The sequence below is a fragment of the Tetrao urogallus genome, assembly GCF_951394365.1.
Source record: "Tetrao urogallus genome assembly, chromosome: 15".
NCBI lineage: Eukaryota > Metazoa > Chordata > Aves > Galliformes > Phasianidae > Tetrao > Tetrao urogallus.
In genome coordinates, this window is record NC_136828.1 from 11,100,285 (window position 1) to 11,112,621 (window position 12,337).

The 12,337-nt window shown below is 45.9% G+C and overlaps 1 protein-coding gene across 1 annotated transcript; it reads left to right on the forward strand.

The window, feature by feature from the left end:
- Positions 1-566: 566 nt before the first annotated feature.
- On the forward strand, positions 567-9,753 carry LOC306952312 (cytochrome P450 3A9-like; the record flags this gene model as incomplete). Its single annotated transcript, XM_079542999.1, has 13 exons — positions 567-637; positions 3,195-3,288; positions 3,594-3,646; positions 4,732-4,831; positions 5,317-5,430; positions 5,686-5,774; positions 6,246-6,394; positions 6,884-7,011; positions 7,706-7,778; positions 8,118-8,278; positions 8,701-8,927; positions 9,381-9,543; positions 9,661-9,753. 13 exons carry the CDS (start codon positions 567-569, stop codon positions 9,751-9,753), a joined length of 1,515 nt encoding a protein of 504 aa, XP_079399125.1.
- Between the last annotated feature and the right edge of the window lie 2,584 nt (positions 9,754-12,337).

A 12,337-nucleotide genomic window follows, 5' to 3' on the forward strand; every position in this document is an offset into this window, starting at 1 on the left:
GAAGTGGGCAGTAGTTGCTCTTCACAACACACACAAAAATACAGATATTTAAAACAAAATCTTAGACTTTGCCAAAGTTAATTCAGCTGCCAGAAAAGACCTTGTCATGCAGCGTACAAATAACCTTTTCAGTTTTCTTTCCCTTAGCCTTTTGTAAACCAGCTCTGACACCTGCTTTGGGATTTACCTTTTCTTTGTAACTCGGTTCTATTTATTTTGGTGCCGGAGCCCAGGAGTCTCAATAAGTCAGTTCTCAATAAGAAGTCAGTCATTACTATCACGACAGATAGACTAGCTGAAGTGCTTGGCAATGCATATTTTGAATAATCTGAATCATAGATATTTCAACGAGGTGTTTATCTGTCACATGGATTACAGTTCAGAGATTACTGTGTTTGTTACATCTGCCTTTTTACCCTCCTCCTTCGGAACACGAGGCCAGCCCCCACACCACGTGATTGCACACCAAATACTACAGATCACAAAACACTCCTGGTTCCTGCAGCCTGGGACAGATGGACAGAGGCATACAGACAGACCTCCAAGCCAACTAGAGGAGAGCCACGATGAACCTCCTTCCTTTCTTCTCCATCGAAACCTGGATCCTCTTGCTTCTTTTTGTAGCCCTCCTGATAGCGTGAGTAAAATAGACTGTATTGGTTGTGTGTGTGTATGTGACATTTTCCTATTCTTGCTGCTGTTCATTCTCATGCAAATCATCTACTGCAGAGCAAGCAGGTAGGTGTGATTTTCAGTCTCTAAAATGTTCTGAAAACCAGGATAGAAGCCTGAAGACCATACGGATGAGTGATTTTACGCCAAGGTTTGGAATGTGTGCAGGTACTTTTGCGATGTTTTTACTAAGCATCAAAACAATAATCAAATCATAATGGTGTCAAGCATTTGTTACCACGGATTGTATTTGCTGGCATAGCTCACTGTCCACAGGAACAGCCTGAAGAAGGCTGTGCTCCTCTAAGTGAGGCTGCTCTCGGAGGAGAGCAGGCAGTAAATGATGCTACCGACAACCTTCAAAGGTAGAGAGCAAGAGGAAGGCACCAGTAGAGCAGCTATAGGACCAGCTCTCTCCTAGTAACAAGGTGCTGCATGCAGGAGCACAGCACAGTTATTCTTGTGAATGTACTCAGGGGAACATCACCCACACCTGCTCCCCATCAGCCCTTCACAGAAAGAAGGAAGCAAGCCCAGAGCAAGCTCAGTTTCCTGCTCCTGGCTTTCCAGACAAATGCATCAGGCAGTTCCTGTGGAGGCAGCTGTGCCAGCAAGAAAATGCCGTTGTTCACCCAGCTGGTGCTGCTCATCTCTGCAGTGCAGCGGGGTTGGCTGAAAATCCCCCTCTGCTGGGATGCGCATCATCTCCCCTGGAAGTCCCTGCTTACAAGGCTGGACTGACAAACTTTGTAGCGCTGACAAGCCCTTAGGCAAGACAGCATGTTGCTAGCCATAAACCTTGATGATTAATGTGGTGCACAGGAGCACAACCCATTTATTTGTCCTGGCAGTGCTCCAGCTGTGGTGGTTCAGTAAACTGCAACTTCTGGCCACGTTTTTTTGAACCCATTCCTGTGATTTGGAACCCTCACAAACTCGCTGGGGGCAAATTCTTAAATTAAAAAAAGAAATAAAAAAAATCAGCCACCGTCATTATTGACCCAAACCTTCCTATCCCAATAACACAGGCAGTGTAGGACCGCTGGCTGCCACAATCCCACCTCCTGCAGCGATTTGCAATTCTGCTGCGGCTAAAAGGACAAAACTCAGATGTCTGTGCTCCGATATCTGAGCTAAAATAGATCTTCAGGGCCCATCAGCACCAAGAGGCTGCCTACAGACCTTGTGTCTGTCCAGGGAAATGCTGTCCCAGTTCACACATGAGTGGTGACCGGGCAATTCTGGTTCACTTCCGTGGTAAGAAGATGTGATGATTATTCTCTGGCTTCATAATGAACGTCTCTTTTCTGCCTGCCAAAAATTGTGTCACGTTTTAACCATAAGAGCATTAGATTGCACTTCCCTGGCTACGTTTCAAGTAGATTAAGCCTCGCCTATGTTCCTATAGCATTGCGGGCCTTTGCAACCAGCCAAGTTCAGCATTCCCTGCTCCTCCCGCAGCCCCAGCTGCCCGTGAACATTATGAGTGAGAATCCATAAACATTTTATACTTTGCACTGAATTAACATTTGACAGAAATGTTAAAAACTGACTGAGTACCGACAAGCATCCATTGCCCTGTTTTTGCCCACTCTGTTTGGACCACAGGATGAGGTCCAGGTATGTGCTCCAGCAGAACCCCTGCTGGACACCCGTTGCATTTGGGGCCTCTATGTTTGGCACAGTAATCATCTCCATCAAAACTCCTCTATTTCCCCAGCTTTACAGCAAAGTTGCCCCAGGGCACAGCTGTGCTGCCATCGTCTCTAAGCCCAAACAGGATCTCTGATAACATCCCTCTGCCAAACCTTTGCAGCTTTACATCCCTTCTGCAATGAACTGCTCGCTTGGGGAGCTGCAGCTCCCAACCAAAAGCAAATATTTTGAAGAGCTCTTTCAACACAGCCAAAGACAAGCTTCAAAGGGCTGCAGCCCAGGCCCTTGTTGAGAAACAGAAGGCCCCGAGGTAGAAGTAATAACTTTACAGCTGCCAAAAAAGGGTGCTTCAGAGGGAAGAAATCTGCAAAGCCGTCAATAAAATCTAAAGAGAACGCTATCAAGAGGAGAGCTCCTGATGCACCGCTGCGCTGGTGCAGGAAGGGAGAACAATAAATGAAATTAAAGTGCAGCTTGACAAAAGCCCTGTTTGGGACATCTCTTCTGGCACAGCTTTGATTTCCCTTCAATGAAAACACGCGAGCTTGGTGTTCCTTCTCCCAGCTTTCTTTTCTGCCTCTCCTTCAGCTGGCAATGAGCTCCTCTTTTGCATGTTGCTAAAGACTTCAAGGTGCTGTTCCCACCAGAGCTCCCACACTCTTACAAGGAAGCTGCTTTAACCCCATGCCATCTTTCTGAGGATGCATGGCAGCAGTGAGCCCTGTGTTTATTTTACCAGGCAATAATCCTTTGGGCCACTTATATCCAGCTCCTGATCCAACCTCCTCTACACAGAGATAAGGTGACATTGCCATAGCCCCAAGGCCATGGCGATGCAGCACTCTGTCATGCTTTCTGCCCCACAGATATGGAACATGGCCATTTGGGCTATTCAAGAAGCTGGGCATTCCTGGGCCAAGACCTCTGCCTTTCTTTGGGACGTGCCTGGAATACCGCAAAGTAAGTGACTGCAGCCTCCCTGCCTTGAGAAATGCCTACAGCTGTAGCTGAGCAGATACACAGCAATGATAGGTTATCTCCAAACACTGAGCTCTGCTCCAACACACAGGCTGTGCAAAGATCATGCAGGATGAAGGCTCAGTACCATAAGCGTGGTACACATTCACGTGCCCCCTGCAGTTCTTCCAAAGAGGGGGGAACACTGGAGGAGCCCTCAGCATCACTTTGGAGATAACTCCTCCCAACCACCATCAGCATCATCTCCTCATTATGCCCTGAATTCATTCTTAAATCGTTTCCCACAGGGCTTCTTGGAATTTGACACTGAGTGCTTCAAGAAGTATGGGAAAATCTGGGGGTAAGTATTTGCATGAACAGCCATCTCTTCTTAAGCTAAAAGCACAATCCATACAAAGGGGAGAAAGAAATCCCTGTGGAAAGCCCTCTTTCCTTACAGCCCTGATCCCAGCTCAATGAGCACGGCATTGGTTGGGTGCACACAGGGCTCACGTTAAAGCATGCCATGCACAGGGCTGTGCTGCTGTCATTCTATGAGGAAATTGCTTTGACCCATACTATAAAGGCTGCTCCAAAGCCAATAACAAAAGGTCCTAACCCCTAAAAAAAAAAAAAAAAAAAAATAAAATCAATAGCAACGCCTCTCATTTAAGGGAGAGCCTAGAACTGGGAACTCAAGTTCCTCTGGTTCCAAACAGAAAAATCACTGCAGCTCTTCCTCGTGCCATTGACCCAGCCCTGTGAGCTTCAGCAGCTCTTGCCACTCTCCTGCAGACATCTCCTATGGCTTTTACAGCTGCTGCTATGGCTTGGGCTGTAAACACACGTATCTTCTGCAGTGCACCTATTGCCCCTGTAGGAACTTACAACTTCGAATCTGAGAAAGATGTCTTGGCATGAAAGGGGAAGATGCATAAATCTGCTTACATCTATATCTGTTCCAGGAGAGCATTTGGAATTTGCAGCCTAAAAAGACAAAAACAAGGCTCAAGCTTTATCTCCAAGGGTATTTCAGTGCTGGCAGCCCAAGTCTCCAGACACCAAATTCATGAGGCTGGAAGGGGTCGAACAAGTTTCCTTCTAATACTGTAACGAGTTTAAGTGTCTGGAAAAACACAGAGAACCAAGGGAGAAAGCGAAAACACTTGCTTCATTTAGTATCTGGTCCTTCAAGGGACTGATCCCTGCTCACTTCCCGGTGAATCTGGAAGGGGCTAAGGCCCCTTTATCATCAACAAAAACAGATGGGAGATGGAAGGGGACTACCAGGCCAGTTTCTACATTTCTGCACTTAGGCATCTGCAGAACAGCGAGGCTAGAGATGGAAAAGGGTTTGTTTAACACATTCTCTTTCACAGGCATCAACAAAACACCACAGCAAAACAATTTGGGGTTGTTCACTTCTCTCCTCTGTCCCCCCACCAGGATTTATGATGGCAGGCAGCCTGCAGTTGCTGTCATGGACCCCCAGATCATCAAAACCGTGCTGGTGAAAGAGTGCTACTCCACTTTCACCAACCGCAGGGTAAGAGGGCAGCACTGCCGATTACCACACAGCCCAGAAAACAAAGTGCAGGAGGAGAACAGCATGCTAAGCGTGCACAGGGCTTCCCAGAGGGGCTGTGACTGCACTGTAGGGATTACTGTAAGCAGCCACTGTATGTCACTGTTCCCCTGCCTCAGAGCCTGGGGACTGCATAACCAGGCTGCATGCCAGCACTCCAAATACTGCTCACCCCTGTCTCTGTATATATAGGCACACAGAGGATGAATTTGAGAGACTGTGTGAACCAAGCTGGGGTGCAGGCTCTGGCCAACACTACCAGGTGTGGGCACACACATGCACTCGGGCACTGGACATGTTTGGATGCTTATGCTGTTTATGGAGATGCCACCTCAGTTTGCTTACTGGAGGGAAGTGCACGATGTATATGCACGTGTATACATCCCCATTCCTGCCAGGAAGCTGCAAACTTCCCTGGGGTTAACACCTCACCTTCTTCCTTTCAGCGCACGGATCTAGCAGGGGTGCTGAGAAATGCTGTCTCATTAGCTGAAGATGATCAGTGGAAAAGGCTCCGTACTGTGCTCTCTCCAACCTTCACCAGTGGGAAGCTAAAGGAGGTAAAACACAGAGGATGGAGCTCAGGCTAAATCAGAAGGACAGAAGGCTGTTTTCAGGCTGAGATGGTCACAGGGGTCTGACTTCTTTGGCCTCTTTAATCTATGCCTAATGCAAAAAGGATAAAACAGACATGACACAAAAATGTAGCAGAGAAATCATGTTTGCAAATATTCCTGAAAATCCCTGCAGCCTCTGTAAGCCTGCCTTCAAGGAGTAGAATGTTCTGTAGCATCCATCTCTGCTTTGTGTTGCAGATGTTTCCTACAATGAAACACTTTGGGGAGATGTTGGTGAAAAATGTTCAAAAGAGGGTGGAAAAGAACAGCTCTGTCCCTGTGAAGGAGTAAGTAGCTGCTGGGAGCAGCAGGCTAAGCAGCAACCTTTGGCAGCAGATGCTGGGGCTCTGCCATTAGCAGAACACAGATTGCTTGCTAGCAAACCCCACCTCTGACACAAGGCGTGGGGCTGGCTGGGAATGCTAAGGGGAAAATTGAACTGGGATGTTAGAGAATTCCTAAAGGCAGAGACCCACAGGGAGCCTTCTACAGGGAATTAGAAGCGGGAAAATGTGTTCCAGCCTCATCCTGTGTGCACACAGGTCCAAGATGACTAAATTCCACAGGAAAATCCACTTTCCCCCACATATACATCCACCTTTTTTCACCCTAAGTACCTCCCAGTTGCCATATGCCCAACTTCCATCTCAACACAGTAAGTCTTAACAAGAATTTAGACCGGAATATGGCATGGGCGCTAGGAAAAATACACTCATGTCAAATATTTAACCACAGTGTCTTTTTCCATCTTTTCTCAGCTTCTTTGGAAGCTACAGCATGGACGTAGTCACCAGCACTTCCTTCGGTGTGAACATCGACTCCATGAACAACCCCAAAAGCCCCTTTGTCAGAGAGATGCAGAAACTGACCAAGTTTGACTTCTTTGATGCAGTCTTCATCTTGTCATGTAAATGACTTTGTGTAAAAACCTTAATTCAGGTGTTGAGCTTAGCAAGCATACCAGACACCAGTGCATCTTATAGATTAGCTAACCAGCAGTTACCTAGATAACCTCACTAGCTGACACGGAAGACCTGATGGCTCTTGCCTTATTGTTTCCTCACTGATGGCTCCACAGTACAACTCCAGGAAAGAGATGGGCAAGAAAATTAACGGTGGCAGGTGCCATAGTGAAAGGTGGCACGTTCTTTGTTCATCTTTCAAAGGAAATATTTTATCCAGCTCAGTTATGCCCAGTTCACAGGAAGATGGGATAGGGCTGGGTATATAAGCTATGCCAGAAGAAAAAAACAACAACAAAGCTCAGGCAAAGAAAGAAAGGAAGGGAAATAATTTGTCATTAACATGGCTACTTCCTCATTAACTCTTGCAGCTTATCTTATATGAGGTAGGGCTTATTTACACTATGGAATTCTATTCTCAAATTGTTTTTCAGTTGTATGCCCATTCCTTACCCCTCTTATGGCCAAGATGAACATCAGCTTTTTCCCCAGTGATGCTGTAGATTTCTTCCTGAGGTCTATTGACAAAATTAAGAAGGATCGTGAAAGGGAGACTCACAAGGTAAGCAGGCATGAACTTGTTATCAGTTGTAGCAGCAAACTTCCTTTTCTCACTACACTCGTATGAAATGTCATCACTTAAGGGTATTGATACCAAAGATGAAGCCAAAGTCCAGTAACTCAGCATGGATTCCAGAGCTACTAAATTGTAAAAATGCTTTTAATGCCTTGGGAAAGGTCTCATTTGAACAGTGTTGGCAGAGAAGAACAGTGGACTTTGTACATCCATGATCTGAGGCGGAATCCAGATAAAGGCAGAATGAGATTAAGCCTGGGTTTGCAAAACTTGTGATAAAACAGCAGACTAAGCTACTTGTCTTCTTTGAAGATTAGGAAGGGGATAAGAGGAAGCAGAGTAGGCAGAACAGGGGCACTGGACAGCAGCGCTGCCTCTTGGAATTGTGCCCTCCCCTCTCCCTTTTCAAACTCAGAAAAGGTTTCCCAGCAATTTCCTCCCTTTTAGAAGTTTGGATCCCTTTTCTGAAATCCTTTTGAGACACCGCTTTCCTACCCAGTGCCTTCATGAAAAGGGTAGAGTGGTTTTGAAATAGAATACAAGGGCCATGTTTTACAACAAGGATACCACAAGCACTGTGGAGACACTTCCAGTTTCAGAGCAGTGCCCAGGCTGTGAGGGCTTTGTCTGAGCCCTCCCAGTGGACCTGTCACCAAAGAAATTCCGCTCCTCTTTGCAGGGCAGAGTAGATTTTCTGCAGATGATGATTGAATCCCAGAAATCAGACAGCAACGGGAAGAACTCACATAAAGGTAACAGCATCCACATGCTGGGGAGCAGGGTCTGTGGGAGCAAGGAGAACGTGGGGAGCTGTTTCCCAAAAGAAGGCTCCAAGGATCCCCACTGCCCAGCTCCAAGCTGGGGCTTGTCTCCTGCTGCCAGCACCATTAGGTTCCTTGGCAAGCAGGCAACCATTCTTACCCAGGAAATTACCCGGCTCCTCTCATCAAATGATATATTTCACACTAAGTAGCTATACATGCTTGACATGAAAACCACAACAAATCTGCCCCAGCTCCACCCATTGCTCCTCATTCTTCCCTGGGATCATCAGCACCATTTCTCATCTCTCCACATCCTTTCTCCTCCAGCCCTGAGTGACATAGAGGTCCTGTCACAAGCATTCATCTTCATTTTTGCTGGGTATGAGCCCACCAGTAACACACTTTGTTACTTGGCTTACCTGCTGGCCTTGCATCCCGACGTACAGCAGAAGGTGGTGAATGAAATAGATACTGTTCTACCCAACAAGGTAAGGGGATGCCAAATGATGGCCCAAACCTTCTGTCCCTTCTGTCCTCCTAACTCAGTCAGGAAAATGACCTTAGCTCTGAAACATCTTCCTCCGAGATATTCCAAGAGCTCCAAGGCACCAGCTCAGCCCTGTAGTGGTTTCCTTTTTGCAGCTGAAGCTTTACAGACCAGTGCTCTGCACAAACCTTTCTGCCATACTTTGCACCCACGAATGGATGGATGCGACTTGACAGGCATTTTCACAACTCAAGGATAGAAAACTCAACCAACAAAGCAATTTCTACCTTGCATTTTGCTCCTCAACAAATTTGAGACATAGCTGGGGCAGAAGGGGATGGAGACACTGGTTCCAACACTCATTTTAGGAAAATCCAGTCCTCATGCTGACATACCTGATCACCTTTCACCCACTGTCCACAGGCTCCGCTCACATATGAAGCAATAATGCAGCTGGATTACCTTGACATGGCCGTGAATGAAACCCTCCGGCTCTACCCCCTCGGAGGACGGATTGAGAGAACCTGCAAGAAAGATGTGGAAATAAACGGGGTGACCATTCCAAAAGACACCATTGTTTTCATCCCACCTCACACCCTGCACCGCAACTCTGAGTACTGGCCAAACCCAGAGGAGTTCAGACCAGAAAGGTACAAAACTGCAGAACATGTCATGAAAGAGAAGAGAGATCCTGCTGCTTTTTCCTAACATAGTAATTAAGTATTAATCTGATTAGCTTCCTAATGGTGTTCTTCCTATCTTTTCACTAACAACACAAAAGAGAAATCGCAGGCTCATGGAAATGTCATTTTTAGAAGAAAATGAGCTTTGCAGTTAAAGCAGGGTTTCAAGCAATGTAATCTCATTGGGAGAATATTACTGACACCTCATAAGATCCTGTATATGGTCTTTAGATTTGCTAAAGGAACGTGTGTAGATAGCTACAAGTCCATCTTTGTGTACCTTCACTGCTGAGACATAATAGCATAAAAGTGAGGGAGTTTGTGTAGGGCACCAATGAGAGATCTCCAAATAAGTAAAGAGATTTATTTTTTTGCTTTCTTGCTCCCTTCGTTTTATCCCCAACATGTGTCGTTATCCAGGTTCAGTAAGGAAAACAAAGACAACATAGACCCATACACATACCTGCCTTTTGGAGCTGGTCCCAGGAACTGCATTGGGATGCGATTTGCTCTCCTGACTCTGAAAGTTGCCATCACTGCCATATTGCAGCACTTCACCTTCCAGGTCTGCAAAGAAACTCAGGTGAGGCATAGAGACAATCAACTGGTACCCAGTTAATGGCTGAGTTTCCATCCTTTCACCTCTACTCATTTCATTTCCCTACCTTGAAGCGTTCTTTTTCCCCTCTCCCTGCTGCAGATCCCTCTCAAGCTGCTCTCGATGGGACTCATAACCCCAGAGAAGCCCATCGTTCTCAAGTTAGCCCCTAGGACCAACAATGCCAAGGCATAGAACCCAACTGCATCCTGCTGCAGTCTCATGAGCCCTATGCTAACAAAGGGGTCATACATCGCAGGAAAACTCTCATACGTGTGCAGACACAGAAGTGCAACTTAGCTAATTCTGGAAGCAATTACTACGTATTTACCAAATAACACAGCTGTCAGAAATGTAACGTGGATCACTGGGCAGTGGCAATACACAGCCCCCTTCATTTGATTGCAGAAATTGAGAAATAAATCCAAATGAGAAGCTGATCATCCACTCCCTTCTAAGGGGACTCCTCCATCTGGAAAGAAGGAATTATTGTTGCATCCAAGAGAAACAAGGTGTGATGGAAACGCAAATTGCTAGACCTCGCTGGGCAGGGATGGGTGACTTTCTTCTTGGTGTATTGATGCTTGAAATTTTCTGTGTTATAATTGAGCCGACTGGTGTGTGACTATATCCTAGTTACCAATCCTCTCCTGTGCCATGTGTTAATTAAACTAAAGTATGTACAAATACTGTCATTAAAAATGTTTGAGAGCTGCTCTGTGTTGTGTATAGCAGCTGATCACTTCCTATTTAAAAACCGTATTCAGCCTCAGCCCTTGAAATTACCCATGTACATTGCTTTCCACTTAATTTAATGAATCTGATCCTTCATTTAATGCGATCAAGCCCTCCCATTTGTACAGTATTTTACAAACACTCCAACTCCCACCTCTCCATCTGATTAAGAGGTTGCCTCCAGTTCAGCTCTGGCCAGACCTCCACCGTGCTGGAGCCACAGAGGACAGATTGCAGATCCGGGAGACAGGGACAGCACTGCAGGAGGACCACTGCTCCTGGGCATGGCTCGTCCATGCTGCCTCGCATTGCTCATCATGGGAGCTCAGCCTGGTGCAAGCAAACTTAAACCCATTTCAGACCACATAAAGTGGGACTAAATATTAAAAGACAGGTCAGAGGTTCTCCTGGATCCAAATTTCACATGTTATTTAGCCCTGGTGTATTGTGCTGGCCGTGATGCCTGCAAACCAAGCAGGAGCTGGTCAAATGGGAAAGGTCTGTGGAAGATATTCAAATAGCTGAAGTTACCCCTTCACTCTCTTCTTGCATCCTTTGCTCCAAGGCATGTTTCTCAATCCACTTATTATGGTCTATAATTTCCTCTCATGCCCACATGCTTTTATCTTTAGTCTCCAGCAGACTGAACTGCAACACGATCCAAATGCTACCATCCAACATAGTACAGATTTATTCAAGAATTAACGCCCTTTTAATGGTGACAGCAATTAACTGTTTGAGAGCAGACAGCCAACAGCTTGTTAAGCTCTTGATCACTGGAATCCTTTAACCAAAGCCATCAGTTCTTCAGAAAGACACAGTAACAATCCCCAGGCTTTAATTCAAGAGTTAGCAGCTTGTGCTGTCCCAAAAGGCAGATAAAACAATTAGAGTGCTCCCTTCTGATGCATCATCTGTGAAAAATTGTTTGGGTTTTGCTATGTACACAGAAAGGCGTGGTTGGAAGTGCTGCCAATAGGGCTGTGCTTGGTTTTTTTTGCTCATCTCTTAGCAGGGGTTAAAAGCTTCTGGTGAAACAGCTGGACCCGCAGCAGCCAGCACTGATGGAAGAGTGCAACATCCCTGCACTGACAGAATGGTTAAAAATGCTTTTTTAAAAGAAAGAAAAAAAGAAAAAAAAAAAAGTGGTAAGTTAAAGTAACTCCAGTCTGTGCAAGGAGGAAGGAAAGCAGAAGCCATGAAAGCAGCAAGTCACAGGCCAAACAGCTGCATTGAGACAGGAAAGCCATGTTAGTGTCTTATGAACCACATGATGCTCACACACACAACGCTGGGAGCAAGAGCAGGCTAAGAAACTACAGCCCAATACAATTCCTGCCCTGTACAGGGAAATCACCAAGTGTAACCATACACATCATTCCCCCAAGTGTGAAAACGTGACTAAAAGACTGGTGTCAGCCCATTATGACCTGCCAGGACTATAAAAGCCCATAAATGATGGGCAACAGAATCATGGGGTGAGTCTTCCAGAAGGAAATCAGATTCTCCGTGCTTTACCTCCATAATATGACTCTGCCTTCACAGGCTGCCTCCATCCTCCCTTTGCTTCCCATCTCCCTGCTGCCCATCACCACCCATGGCCATCCCTCAGCAGGGAACAGGCCAGGAGCCTGCCTGTGCTGCAAGCTGTGCAGCCATTGCATTGATTGCCACCCTTTTGGCTGTTTCCTCTTAAAATCAGAGGTGCTATTGTTTAAACCAAAGATCCCAGTGCGCTCTGCTTTTGAGTGTTTTTAGTGATAAATGATATTTATCATTTCTACTGTTCCAGATACTATCATATCTACTTCTTGCTGATCTTCCCTACATACTGTTGGCAGCTGTGGAATGTGGTGCTGTCCCATTGCATCTGGGTCTTTTTGTCAGATAGAAAAGCTTCCTAGCAGCTCAATGGGAAGTTAATTTTGGTTAATTCTGTTCCCTTCCACCCCTAAATCTTTCCAAATTCCAACCAAGGCAGAAAGCGAGAAAAAAAAAAAAAAAAAAAAAAAAAATGAAAAAGAGCAATGCAACAGCATATTAC